The following is a 13,612-nucleotide window of genomic DNA, read 5'->3' on the forward strand; positions in this document are numbered from 1 at the left end:
CGTCATTAGGAAGCCTCTTATAGAGGCTTCCTAATGACACTTGATTTTAGGGCACCTTTCAAAGCATTCAATGTCACCTTAAAATACAATTGAAAAAAAATAGGAGTGGCATTACAATACAAACATGTGTTGAGTAGGGATATATAAAAAGGATATTCAAAGGAGCAATTCAAGTGAGTGAAGCCAGTTTGAACACATTCTTTTTTAGGCTTGATTGAAAATAACACAGTGTCTGATATGATCATATATGTGATATCATTACTGTTATATCATTGCTTACTATTCGTGGTTATCAGACACTTAAACAACAGAGAAGGTTTTAAGAAATAGGACTATTGACAAATCACATATTATCCTGTCATTGTCTGTTCTGCAGGAAGGAGGAATATAACAGAGTGGGACTATACACTCAAAAACGTAAATTTATTCCAATACGAAGATTGTGACAGATCTGAAAAACGTGTCCTTAAAACGAGCCTCCTCGCAATTGTATGCACATTATTTATTCAGCCGTTTGCTGTTTAATCCTAATATATCTCTCAAAAGAGAGAAAAAAGCTTTGAAAAGGGTGAAAATAAGGCGAACGCTCAACACAGGCGATTACGTCACCTTTGCGCGTCCCCGCGAACAGGGCTTCAATCCACGGCAAGGCTTCAACCTACGGCATAACAAACATAATAGGCTACATGCACAGTCACTTCCGCATTCTACTCAGAGCTGCTGATGCATTTCCTGTTGATGAAAAATGACGACCTTCTACACCCGCTGCCTCCGAAATTAAAAATGTCGGATGTTCATCGGATTTGCCGGACGACTAAAGCCCCAGCCAGCAAACTCAATAAAGGCTTCAAATTATATGCTGCGTCATATATACACAACTATGAAGGTAAGAAGGTAACAGGTACTAACCAGCTAGCTTATGCTCCGGGTTATGCTAACGTTAGCTGTCAAAAGCTAGGTAACGCCAGAGCCCTATAGTATAACTACTATTATTATTATTATTATTATTATTATTATTATACTATTACTATAGTAGACTACTATAGGGCTCTGGGTAACGCTATGTACTGTTTCTGGTGTTAATTCTTTAAAACATTAGCCATTTTGCTAACAAATACTATCGTTTAATAGCCTTATAGCCTAGCCAAGGTTGTCTTGTTGTTAGCCACACTGCATAATGGTATCGGCTTTTGTAAAGCAATGTTGCCATAGATGTTTTGACGTGAGTATAGATCTAACGCTGTTGCTCTGTTTTTTTTCATTCAGTGTCCAATAAAGACAGGCTGACAGGGCAGGTCAGTGTGAGAGCCTTGTGCTACAGGTCAATGAGGAAGAGCGAGACAGCACACAGTTTGAGTGTAGGCAGGCAACATTGCCACTGTGTTCCCCCCTGTTTATTGAGTTTCAGTTCAGTTAAACATTAGTTTACCTTAAGGGAATCTCAACAGTGTCCTACTGCTTTATCACAGCTGATTGGTCAGATATTATTACATTGATTATGGATGTGTAAGTATGGGGGTTCAAATATATAGTCAAAACTGCTTTAATACAATTTTCAAGGCATCTTAGTTTCCAAAGAAAGTTCATTGTGGTATTGTAGGGTAAGAGGGTAACACTAAGCATTCAGGAATACATGCTTCTTCTAGGATAATGGGTCAGTAAAAATAACCAATAATTCTACTCATAACCTCCTGGCTCATTTACCACAAGTGAGGTTACTAATCACTAGTATTTCTTCTCTCTTTTTTAGATAACGCTTCGTGATTCATCACCAGTGGTGCTCACGCACAACCAGTGCTCCTGTGTTGCAGGAACTGTTTTGTGCAATCACACAGTAGCATTGCTGTTCCAAACAGCACATTACACTGAACTGAACATGTCAGTTGTGCCACCTGTGCATAGCTGTACTGAATCGGAACAGCAATGGCACAAGCCGCGAACAATGGTAATTTCAATGAGGTTCAAATACTTGTAATCTTTCACATAGTTTTTGTTTTAAAGTGACTCAACGAACAGTACTTGTCTTTTCCTTAAGGGTGTGAAGCCAGGGCCCATCAACTCCATGGTCTTCACCAAGCCTGTACCAAATAGGATGGTGCAGACTGGAGTAAGGTCAGTTTAGCTGGAAAATTGTGTTTCCTGTGTTTTTTAAATTCATAATTCTGGTGCTGTATTCCTAACCTTTATTGTCGCATTAATGTGCTATATTGTCTTTGCCATTCTTTGTAGGAGTGGATTCTACAGAGGCATGGTGGGGCCATTACCAGATCCCTGCCTGTTCAGAGTTACGGAGGCATACTCAGCGTTCAGCATTGAAGACAGACCGCTTGTGACCACAATGAACATGAGACCTGACAAGCCCCTTGTGGAAAGTGCCTTCGGGATTGTGCAGGAGGGCAGTGTTCTGTCCTATCAGATGCCTGCTTTGACGTCTCGGTACACCACACTTCACACTGACACACCACCAACACCCCACTTGCCCATAGAGGGGTATGTGATCTTGCCATGTGATTTACCGCTGGTGTGCTCAGAAGAGGAGCAACTGCATATTAACAGCTTATCTGTTGATTTAGAAATGTCTCACAAAATTGAGGAGGCTACCCGTGAGCAAAGCTCTAGCTCAGAGTGGCATCTGCTCCGCAAACCCAGGGTTACTGCCTCTAGGTTTAGAGAGATTTGTCACGTCAGAGGTGAGAGCTCTGCTAACTCTCTTGCAGAGCGAATACTCAAAGGTACAAGGCAGACTGCAGAAATGAGGAGAGGTGCAGAGATGGAGCCCACAGTAGCAGCTGAATACAGTAGACTGGCAAACGTGAACTATTCCCCTTGTGGCCTTGTCATTCACCCCTCTACGCCCTGGCTTGGTGCCTCCCCTGATGGAGTTGTATTTGACCCAACAGAATATCCCCAATTTGGCCTTGTTGAATTCAAATGTCCCAATGTCCCAAATTATGTCGACTGCAAATATGTGCAGATGGAATGTGGCTCCCCTAAGCTCAAGAAAAGCCATGCCTATTACTGGCAAGTACAGGGTCAACTTCTTGTGTCTGGGATGCAGTGGTGTGACTTTGTAGTGTGGGCACAGGAGGACTACCTGATGCAAAGAATATACACAGATCCAGAAGTGCAAAGAGCAATCAGAGAAAAAGTAGACTTATTTTTTTTTTTACACATACATGCCGAAGTACCTGTCATTACAAAAGTAGTGGGCACTGCAGCCATTGATAACTCTGTGAGCAGTTAACTGCTAGACCCTGGCTCAGCCGCCATTGTTTTTAGGAGGCAATCCCTCAATCATGTGTTCTGAATGACAACAAAATGTGATTTTAATATTTTGTTTTTGATATATATTGTTTATATTGTATATTGTTTGTTTGTTCACATTTCATATATGTAAATAAATATACAATTGTATTTAAAAAGACAATAAAGTGAAGTGATTTTTTTGTAATGAATAGTAAATCATTGCATTTGTAAGAAATCATCAACGCATTGTAATTTGCTATTTACCATTTATTCAAACAAAACACTGGCGTGTGTCAGGCAACACGGTGTGCTCACCCAGCTTAATCACAGCTACCTGCACAGGTGTCATCATCTTGTCTTATTTCACCCATTTCTTGACCAGTGCTTTGTTCTGATAGTTTGACAGCATACATGCTACTGCAAACAGTTGGTTTATGTTGTAGGCATGGGACAGGAGGATGACGCCATCAAAAAGTTTGTTCTCTTTTATCCTCCTGATGACACGCTCCACATGAACCCTCAGTCTGGCAATGGCCTGTGTCTCCCTCACCTGATAGGCTGGCATTTGCTTCTGCTTCGACAGAAAAGGTGGGCAGTACACTTTGCATTTGCAGCAATCGCTGATCAGGAAGCCCTTATCTACCATCACTGCCATGTTTTCAGTCAACAACGCAGCTATTCCAGACTGTTTGAAAATCTCCTTGTCGCTGACAGAACCACCATACAGACTGGAAACAAATGTCACTGCGCCATGTGGGGCTATGCCAACCAGGGCTTTCATGGTGCAGTGACATTTGTATGTAGAATACATTTCACTTTGGAGGAGGAGTGAGGATGGTGTTTGACACCTCAGCTCTGTGCAATCCAGGATCACCTGTGTGTCTGGGAAATCTTTGAATGCCTCTGGGAGGTGGGCTTGAACTTCTGCAGGTGTAAGCCAGATGCACTGTGACCCCAATAAAGTTGTAAGAAAACTTGTCCATGTTGCAATGATGCGGCTCACAGTGGACTGGTGTACGTTGAAGCGGTTTGCAAGGTCCCTTTCTTTCAAACCCACCGACAGGAAGCAGAGAAAAAGGAAGAACTCGTCAATTGGCTGAAGCAGCTGTCTCTGGAAGATAAAAACAAAAAAAGGGTACTATATTAATGTCATGAGAGTAGCACACGATGGGAAAAACATTAAGTTGTTTTAGTTCTCTGATGTATTCAAAAATGATTGAGTACTACAGCCTTTTAGCCTACACAAAAGCAATGAAATGTCAGAGAAACATTTTCCCTTCAGTTTGTGTTTAGAGTGTGTGTTAAAAGAAACGTAGCCTACCGTTGATGGACGTGCGTGTGTAACCACTTCTTCATTCCTCTTGGCAGCTGATATCGCTCTTGTGACACGAACCATTTTATAAATGGAAGGCTCAATCAGAAACCAGAAGGCCATCAGGTGGTTATAGCTCGGGAATCTGTACACAAAAGACACATGTCAGTCATTAATGACCCGTTAACTGACACACATGGGCTAATGCTTTCCTCTTGTTTGCTGTAATACATTACAATTCAAATAGACTGATTAAGAAGGCACTTGGTGCAGGTATAGTAATATACAGCAGTAACATGTAACAACTACATTAAAGCAGCAGTAATAATCTAAAACATAAAGGGAACATTTTACACAGAATGACTACTTTTACTCTTCATTCTTAAGTGTGCAACTGGGAGAAACGCAGTGGATATTGACATGTACTTTTACTTTGGTAAGGTTTTGAAGATTTCCACTTGTAGTAAAGTATTATCAGTATGTTGTTAGTATTAGTATGTTTTACTCCACCACATTTAGTTAACCTTCATAGTTTCTAGTTACTTATAAAAGCACATGATTTATGATTCTACATGTTCAGTTCAGGAGTATTTTCAAACCATAGTATTTGTACTTATACTTCAGTTAAGTTGAGTAGCCTACTTATTCCAACACTGCATGCATATAGTCAGCAGTCAAACGGCAGGTAAACAGGATTCTTTATAAGCTAACCCATCTCAAAAACTTGGATAGAATTTAGCCAAAACATTACCTGGTATAGAATCGGATGTTGTCGTCGGAGCCAGCAAACCGCTGTAAGCAAAACTCTCGCTGGACTCTTAACTCCTGCAGTTGCTTCTGCAGATCCTCCACTGTTTTGGAGTTGTCTTCTGTAGCTTGAGAGGACATGTCCAGTGAAGCTAGTTCAGGGGCTGAGCAGTAATCATGGTCACGGACATCCATGTGCTCTTCCTGCTCCTCCCGAGAGACTGGTTCAGTGGGCCGCTCCCTTCTCTCCCAAACACTAGCCCGCGGTGTTTGAGCAGTGAAGTGATTCCACTCAAACAGAGTTGGTACAGCACCTTTCACAAGCCTCCTACGGCCATCAAGGGTTTTTGGCTCTATTAGTTGATCCGTAGCGAAGTGACGACTGCAGACCTTGGAGTGAGAGGAGATTGTGAAGTTATCGCGTCGTATTTTAACCAGCCACTGTCTTCGCAGCTCGAGTTCGGTCGGAAAGCCATTGGAAACTTAGGACCCCGTTAAATTTAGCTGATGCCGTACAAAGTGGGACACAGCAGTGCTCGGAGTAGTTCTTTACTTGTCTTTGCAAATGCTCCGTTTTGAAAATCTTCCGTCGACTCATATTTAAACCATAGATTTAAACAGTAAAACATTTGTGGACGCTCAGCTACGCAGACCGGAAGCAAACCGGAAGCTCCCAAGCAGTATTACGGCTAAGGCGGAAGTACGTCTCAGACCCTAGTGCATGTAGCCTATTACATCATGCTCAAGCCCATGCCCTCAAATCTAAGTCAAACAAATGTAATTTATTTTGTGACAAACTAACGTTTTCGTAGTTTGACGAGGCAATTAATGGCAATGATAACTGTCTAATATGGCTATCTTTTTAGCTAACTTACCAATGTGGCTAACATCTGCAATGTACATTTTGTCAATAATTATTTATATTAATGTACTATTACATGTTAATAAAATATAAAGTTAACTATCAAATAAATCACATAAACTCAAGTATAAAGAAGAGACCATGTTGTAAGAAAATACTTAACAGATAAACTACAATTTTATTGATCATGAAAACAATAAAAGAAAAGAATCAAAATCGCAATTCTTAACTTGGTATCGAAACCAAAATGTTGGTATCGTGACAACACTACATGAGAGTCCACTCAGGTGAGAAGCCGTACCTTTGCAATACTTGCGGAAATAGATTTAGTGACAGTTCAACGCTGAAAAAGCATTTAAGAATCCACACAGATGAGAAGTCGTGTATTTGCACAACATGTGGGAGAGCTCTTAAAGGACCTCATGTCCAAACACTAGCTCAGCAGGACTAAAACCTAGAGACTCCCGAACAGCTTCACGGGCAGCAAATAACACTAAAGGAACACCGTCATCCCAATCTTTATGAGACTCATGGCAATGTTTTCTTAACATGCATTTCATAGTCTGGTGAAACCTCTCTAATGCCCCCTGACTTTCAGGATGATATGGGCTGGATGTCACATGTTTGATACCTAAGGTGTCAAGTACCCGGGCAAACACTTTAGACATGAAGTTGGTACCTTGGTCTGTTTGAACTAGGCTACCTTCGGTAGACCAAACATGGAGAAAAACTTCAGAAGTGCCTTGGTGATGACCGGGGCAGTAATTTTCCGTAGTGGGATGGCTTCTGGGAACCTAGTGGAAGCACACATGACAGTTAAGAGAAACTGGTTTCCAGTTTTAGTTTTAGGTAAGGGTCCCACACAATCCACAATCACCCTTTCAAATGGCTCTCCCATTACTGGAATAGGAATGAGAGGAGCAGGGTGAATCACCTGATTCGGTTTACCAACAACTTGGCACACATGACATGTTCGACAATAAAGAACTACATCAGACTTAAGTCCTGGCCAAAAGAAGTGTTTTAAAACTCTTTGATACGTTTTTGTTACCCCCATGTGACCTATATATATATATATATATATATATATTACTTTAAAACTATTTCCATAATCGAGATAGCTGGCTCTGTCATTGGCATCAAACATTCCTGCCTGCTGCCATAACTCTATACAAATCACCTCTGGCTGGCAGAGAACTCTCTGCTCCATAGCTTCTCTTGGATAACTGGACTTAAACTCACTATGTACATTTTACATTTATATTCAATTAATATTCCATTCCTTACACACTTAATGTATATATAATATTCTGCTTTATATTTTGTTTACTGTACATTTGTATTTCAACATGTATATTTTCTTCTTTTGTAATGCTATTTTATTTCTACTTGAGATATTTACATTTTGAATTGTTTATTTCTTGTCTTTTAATTAATTAACCTCTCTGAAGAACCAGCACCTTACCGTGGTAGAGAGGTTTGCGTGCCCTGATGAACCTGGGGGCTGTGTTGTCTGGAACCTTGTGTTCCTGGTAGGGTCTCCCATGGCAAATTGGTCTCAGGCAAGGGGCCAGACTAAGATTGGTTCAAAAGACCTCATGAAAGAAACAAGAACAAGAAGTGAGGATACCCGGCCCGGAGGAAGCCCGGAGTCCTCCTTCTGGAGCCAGGCCCAGAAGGAGGACTCGTCGGCGAGCGTCTGGTGGCCGGGCTTGCCACGGAGCCGGCCGGGCCCAGCCCGAAAAGGCAACGTGGGCAACACCTCCGCTTCTCCGTCCCGCGGGCCCACCACCTACGGGAAACATCGATGGGGTCGGGTGCGCTGCCAGAAGGGTGGCAGTGAAAGCGGAGGGTCTCGACGGACCAGACCCGGGCGGCAGAAGCTGGCTTTGGGGACGTGGAACGTCACCTCTCTGGGGGGGAAGGAGCCGGAGCTTGTGCGGGAGGTGGAGGTCTTGTTCTCGAGTGAGGGATCAATGGAGCGTGAGATGGGCCGGAGAATCGGAGCAGCGGGAGCGGTATTGCAGTCGCTTTACCGCACCGTTGTGACGAAAAGGGAGCTGAGCCGGAAGGCAAAGCTCTCTGTCTACCGGGCCATTTTCGTTCCTACCCTCACCTATGGTCATGAAGGATGGGTCATGACCGAAAGAACGAGATTGCGGATACAAGCGGCCGAGATGGGTTTCCTCCGCCGGGTGGCTGGTGTCTCCCTTAGAGATAAGGTGAGAAGTTCGGTCATCAGGGAGGGACTCGGAGTTGAGCCGCTCCTCCTTCGCGTCGAAAGAAGCCAGTTGAGGTGGTTCGGGCACCTAGTTAGGATGCCACCTGGGCGCCTCCCTAGGGAGGTGTTCCAGGCACGTCCAGCTGGGAAGAGACCAAGGGGTAGACCTAGGACCAGGTGGAGGGATTATATCTCTTCGCTGGCCTGGGAGCGCCTTGGGATCCCCCAGTCAGAGCTGGTTGATGTCGCCAGGGAAAAGAAAGTTTGGGGCTCTCTGCTGGAGCTGCTACCCCCGCGACCCGACCACGGATAAGCGGGAGAAGATGGATGGATGGATAGTCTTTTAATTTCTCTAATGTACAATGCCATGTCTTTTTATGCTGTTGCAACGCTAACATTCCCCAAATTTTGATCAATAAAGTACATCTTATCTTATCTTTATCTTATCTTATAAATGTTAGTTCCACAGTGAGTTCACAGTAGTGACGAGAAGCAATGGTGTGATCTTGATGGATGCTGGTTTTGTCTGAATGTTTATTGATGAAGCAGCTTTGAATATTTTTTTATAAAAGTCCAACAAGGACTGAAAACCTATTTCTGTCAAACAAAAAATCACATGAAAAGTAATGCATTTGTAAGTGGTTGTGGGAGGATTGACTATATGCTCCTCTTTGATTTTCAATAAAAGTTTTGAGTCAGGTTTGCCGTGTTTTGATAGTAATTGTACAGACACATTTTTTTTTGTTGCATTTTAAATGTAGAGTTTGTCTTTAAATAAATACAAAGGTGGTTTGGAGCAGAAAACGTGTCTTATTGTCTGATGTGGGTCGGTTGCAATGTTAAAGGTCCCATATCATGGCATTTCTACTGATCAGAATTCCATTGTTGAGGTCTACTAGAATAGATTTATATTGTGCAATTTTCCAAACTCACATTAGCCACGTTCACACCAAGTACTTTGCCGTACTTAGTTCCCAGCACTTAGTTTCCCTATGGAACTAAGAGCCGATCGCGTTCACACCGGAATAAGTTCCTGAGGGAAGATTACAAATGAGCTGCTGACGTCACTTCGTCTTCTTCTACTTTGGGTTTACTGGCAGGCCGCAAACAACTTCACGGCGTATACTGCCACCCGAAGTCCCCGGAGTTGGGGACTGGCTTCAGTAGAAGCTGCTGGGAGTCCCAGCAGCTTCTACTGGACTTCTACTGGACTCGGTGAGTCTGTGTGTGAGCAGTGCACACACAGCCTCGCCGAGTCCCGCCGTCTCAGGGAGGAGAAATTGGCGGAGTTGCAGCTGAGAAAAGATGAGTGTGTGTGTGTGAGGAAGTCCGCGGATTGGTCTATTTGGACCAATCCACGGTTCAATGGGTCCATTTGGGTATGGGCACGTCACCATACCCAGGAAGAAAAAGATAAATCTCCAACTAGGCGTTCTGGGGCAGCATAGACAGGTCTTTTCTGTGTTAGAGTTTTACTCGCTACAGGGTGTACTTTGAGGGTTTGTGACTTTGCAGACCGTTTACATGCATAAAAACCTTCATAACACACAAGGGGATGGGTAATGATCAGAAAAGCATGACATGGGACCTTTAAGCCTTTAATGAAGTAATCTTAAAAGCCTATAGCTCAGTGACCATCAACTGGCGGCCCGCGGGCCAAATCTGGCACGCCAGACATTCTCATCTGGCACGCGCTGTGGCGCTCACCGAGTGGTTAGTTCGTTCGCCCCCCACTCGTAATGTGCAGTGTCCAACAGAGAGGCAGCAGCTGCGGGACAGTAGCCTGCGTACTGCGTAGCCTTCCCTGCCCTGAAGAAGAAGTGATCCTTCGTTAGTGTGAAGAGTCTGCTTTATGCGCTCCGCAGTAGCCCTCGCTGCGAGGCTCCGGCGAGTTGACAGTACATGAGTGTGCTCCACCAGCACCCACCCCCCAAACAGAGTCCAACAGAGAGGCAGCAGCAGCGGGACAGTAGCCTTCCCTGCCCTGAAGAAAAAGTGATCCTGCGTTAGTGTGAAGAGTCTGCTTTATGCAGTCCGCAGTAGCCCCCGCTACGAGGCTCCGGCGACTTGACAGTACATGAGCGTGCTCCACTAGCACCCCCACAGGGCTGGAATAGAGGGGTATGAGGCATGGCTACAATGGGTGATCTGTTTGGTATTTTAAGCAAAGAACTTCACAGACATGTTTTGTATAGGTATGGCCCCACAATATATTTTTAAAATATAGCATAATAGGTCCCCTTTCAGCTACGTCGAAGATTGAATTAGCTCAAATGTTACAGCGGTTCAAATGGGGGAAATGCCTCTTGAAAAAAGGATACAAATAGCAATAACTTACTGGGCAAATATAAAAGGACATAATAATAATAATAATAATCGTCCAGTGCATAACGTAGCCTACTAATGATTTATCAAGAGTGGGAAAAGCGACAAATGGAAAGTTTTGGTTGAACTATAGGAAATAGGGTGCATGAGCTAGGAGTAGCTAACGCAGAGATAAATCCAACAGTGCCTTGGACGTTGCAGGAGACATATGTGGATTTCAGATTATTAGATGAGGCAAAAGGAAGTTCTAAAAACAAAGTGAAGGTCAATAATCATTTAGAATATAAGTACCCGGATTTTACAAAAGTATATAGGCCTACTGACGCGTCCAAAACAGAAAATAATAAAGTGGGGATAGCATTTATCATTCCAGAATCTGAGGTTATGAAAAGCGAAAGAGTTAGCGATGGTCTGGCTGTGTATACTGGGGAGCTTCTGGCTATTCTTCTAGCTCTGAATTGGGTGGAAGGAGGTCGTATGAAGAAGGTGTTAATAGGATTTGACTCCAGCAGTACCAGAGATGGAGTCCTGGACTCGGACTCGAGTGCCGATTGTTGGGACTCGTGACTCGACTCGGACTCGCGCACTGATTGACGCGACTCGGACTTGAACTAGTGAATTCTCGCTCACGATGACTTGGACTCGGACTCGTGAATTCTCGCGCACAATGACTTGGACTCGGACTTGTGAATTTCTCCCCCCACGATGACTCAGACTCGACTTGTACATTGACGCTCCGACTTGGACTCGAGCAAGTTTTCTCTGGAGTCTGATGTCCTCTATCCTGGCGTGTGCACATGTGAGGCGAGTTCACGCACTGGACCCCGCTATTCCAGTCTAAAGATGTCTAGAGACACACCCCGCATCGTGCTGTATGTTTGCACATTCTGCTTCCACATTGGAAAAGAGCAGCGCAAAATGCTCGTTATGTGGAAAAAATATTGAAGAGAAGGCTCCGTAACACATTACTCTAACGGCCCTTACACACGGCGGTGTGCGTTGAAGCTTGCCGGTGAGCTTGTCTGAAACTCGACCAACAACCAATCACATGAATCTCCCGCCCGGACACACAAGCACACGGTTTGATTGGCTAGAGCTTGTACTGGCATATGATTCGATTGGCTGGCGCTTCCGCTTCAACACACGCCGCCGTGTGTAGGGGCCGTAACGGCCCGTCCATACGGCGGTGTGCGTTGAAGCTTCGACGCTTCTGCCCATTCACTTTGAATGGGGTGACCTCACGCTTTGCCGAACTGCATTGTGGTTCCGTCGCTTCGCTTTGCTCGCGTTGCTCGCTTCAAAAGTAGAGCAATGTTCTACTTTTGAAGCTTTGACGGAGGCGTCAACCAATCAAATCATATGCCAGTACAATCTTTAGCCAATAAAACCGCGTGCTTGTGTGTCCGGGGCGGGAGATTCATGTGATTGGATGTTGGACGGGCCGTAAGGATCGAGTTCAGACCTTTATATACAGTCTATGGTTCAGACATATAGGTTATCTTGAACACTATCATCAGAGTAACGTGATCTAATCAATAAATAAAGATTCAGCTGATAACACGAAAGTACATGACTACTTAAAGTGGACCTATCATGCTATATTTGAAAAATATATTGTAGGGCCTACCTATATAAAACATGTCTGTGAATTTTTTTTTTTCAAAATACCAAACAGATCATGCATTTTAGCCATGCCTCATTTCGCTCTATTCCAGCCCTGTTTTTGCAAGGGCTGATTCTGTGACGTAGCTTTCATGCAAATGAGCTGCAGCTCATCACACCCCCCGGCAGAAGAGGGGGGCGAGTCACGGCCCCGGCACGAGCGTATGCGAATTTGTAAAACGTATGCTAATATTGTTCATGAAAATAAATACTGGTGTATATGGTTTTATGCAATCTTTCATTTCATTCTGTCATTGTACATGGCGTTACTATTATATTATATACAATGCATGCAAAGCAATGGCATAACACACCCATTTGTTGATGACGAAAAAAGTCCACACACAACCTTTTGCTTTTGAAATCAGCATATAGGCCTACTTTACCCATCAAAAATGAATAATCATGACACATTTTATATAAACTGTCGGAACTTTATTGTCAAAATCAACGGTTAATTGAACCCATACAAAATACAGTTTAGGGTCATTCCAGAATTGGAGGACATTTCATGTCCCCCATATAAAAAATCTAATAATCCATGCCCAAAATGATAAAACATGCACTTGTGTTAAACATACTTGTCTTGAGACAAAATGTATATAAAGTTGTAGAAAAAGTGGTTTCAAAATATTATTTAAATTATCAAATAGCTCTCGAACATCCCCTTAAATGGCATTTTTCTCTTGTCCCCGCTTCTTGGTGACCAACTTGCATGTCAAATATAACATTTAAAATAGGGATTTTATTTACTTTTTTTGGTATTATTCTATTGATATATGTCTCTTGTAATGGTAAAATCAATTTGTTAAATCATAAACATATTTTAGATAACAGTAATTTTGCACAGACAGTGTGTCCCTCAACATGCGTTCAACCCTGTTACCCAAACCTTTTTAGATTGGCACAGGAAGTGAAAAAACTATAAGTCAGATGACACAGTGAGTGACATCAGCAAGCCATGTGCTAGTGCCATGGGTAGACCAAAACTAAGTCCTCTCTTTTATTTTTCATATTTTTACAACCTTTTCAGTCTTAAAAGAGTGTGGCACTCTGACCCACTCAACCCTGTTACTGATATTATCAGAATAAAGCATATTAATTTCAAAGTTATCTTTCTTTCATTAGATATCCAAGTTTGTCCTTGCCTTGAAAGTAGCATTACATGCTACATCTAGCAATAATTCCTGAGGTTAAAGCTCAAATTAGCATTGATTTTCAACCCTGTTACTTTCAA

At 43.1% G+C, this 13,612-nt stretch overlaps 3 protein-coding genes across 3 annotated transcripts in view; 2 read left to right on the forward strand and 1 right to left on the reverse strand.

Annotated features, from left to right (window-relative positions):
* Positions 1-13,612, forward strand: part of rad52 (RAD52 homolog, DNA repair protein) — a 35,620-nt gene that overhangs the window by 5,623 nt on the left and 16,385 nt on the right. The window lies entirely within an intron of this gene.
* Positions 724-3,319, forward strand: LOC117447532 (uncharacterized). The gene is made up of 4 exons (XM_034084244.2): positions 724-886; positions 1,751-1,945; positions 2,036-2,112; positions 2,230-3,319. Exons 1-4 carry the CDS (start codon positions 791-793, stop codon positions 3,242-3,244), a joined length of 1,383 nt encoding a protein of 460 aa, XP_033940135.1. The 5' UTR covers positions 724-790; the 3' UTR covers positions 3,245-3,319.
* LOC117447536 (uncharacterized) lies at positions 3,544-6,004 on the reverse strand. Its single transcript, XM_034084256.2, has 3 exons — positions 5,310-6,004; positions 4,568-4,703; positions 3,544-4,357 (listed from the first exon to the last, which is right to left on the reverse strand). Exons 1-3 carry the CDS (start codon positions 5,498-5,500, stop codon positions 3,605-3,607), a joined length of 1,080 nt encoding a protein of 359 aa, XP_033940147.1. The 5' UTR covers positions 5,501-6,004; the 3' UTR covers positions 3,544-3,604.

This window comes from Pseudochaenichthys georgianus, chromosome 6, assembly GCF_902827115.2.
Source record: "Pseudochaenichthys georgianus chromosome 6, fPseGeo1.2, whole genome shotgun sequence".
Lineage (NCBI taxonomy): Eukaryota > Metazoa > Chordata > Actinopteri > Perciformes > Channichthyidae > Pseudochaenichthys > Pseudochaenichthys georgianus.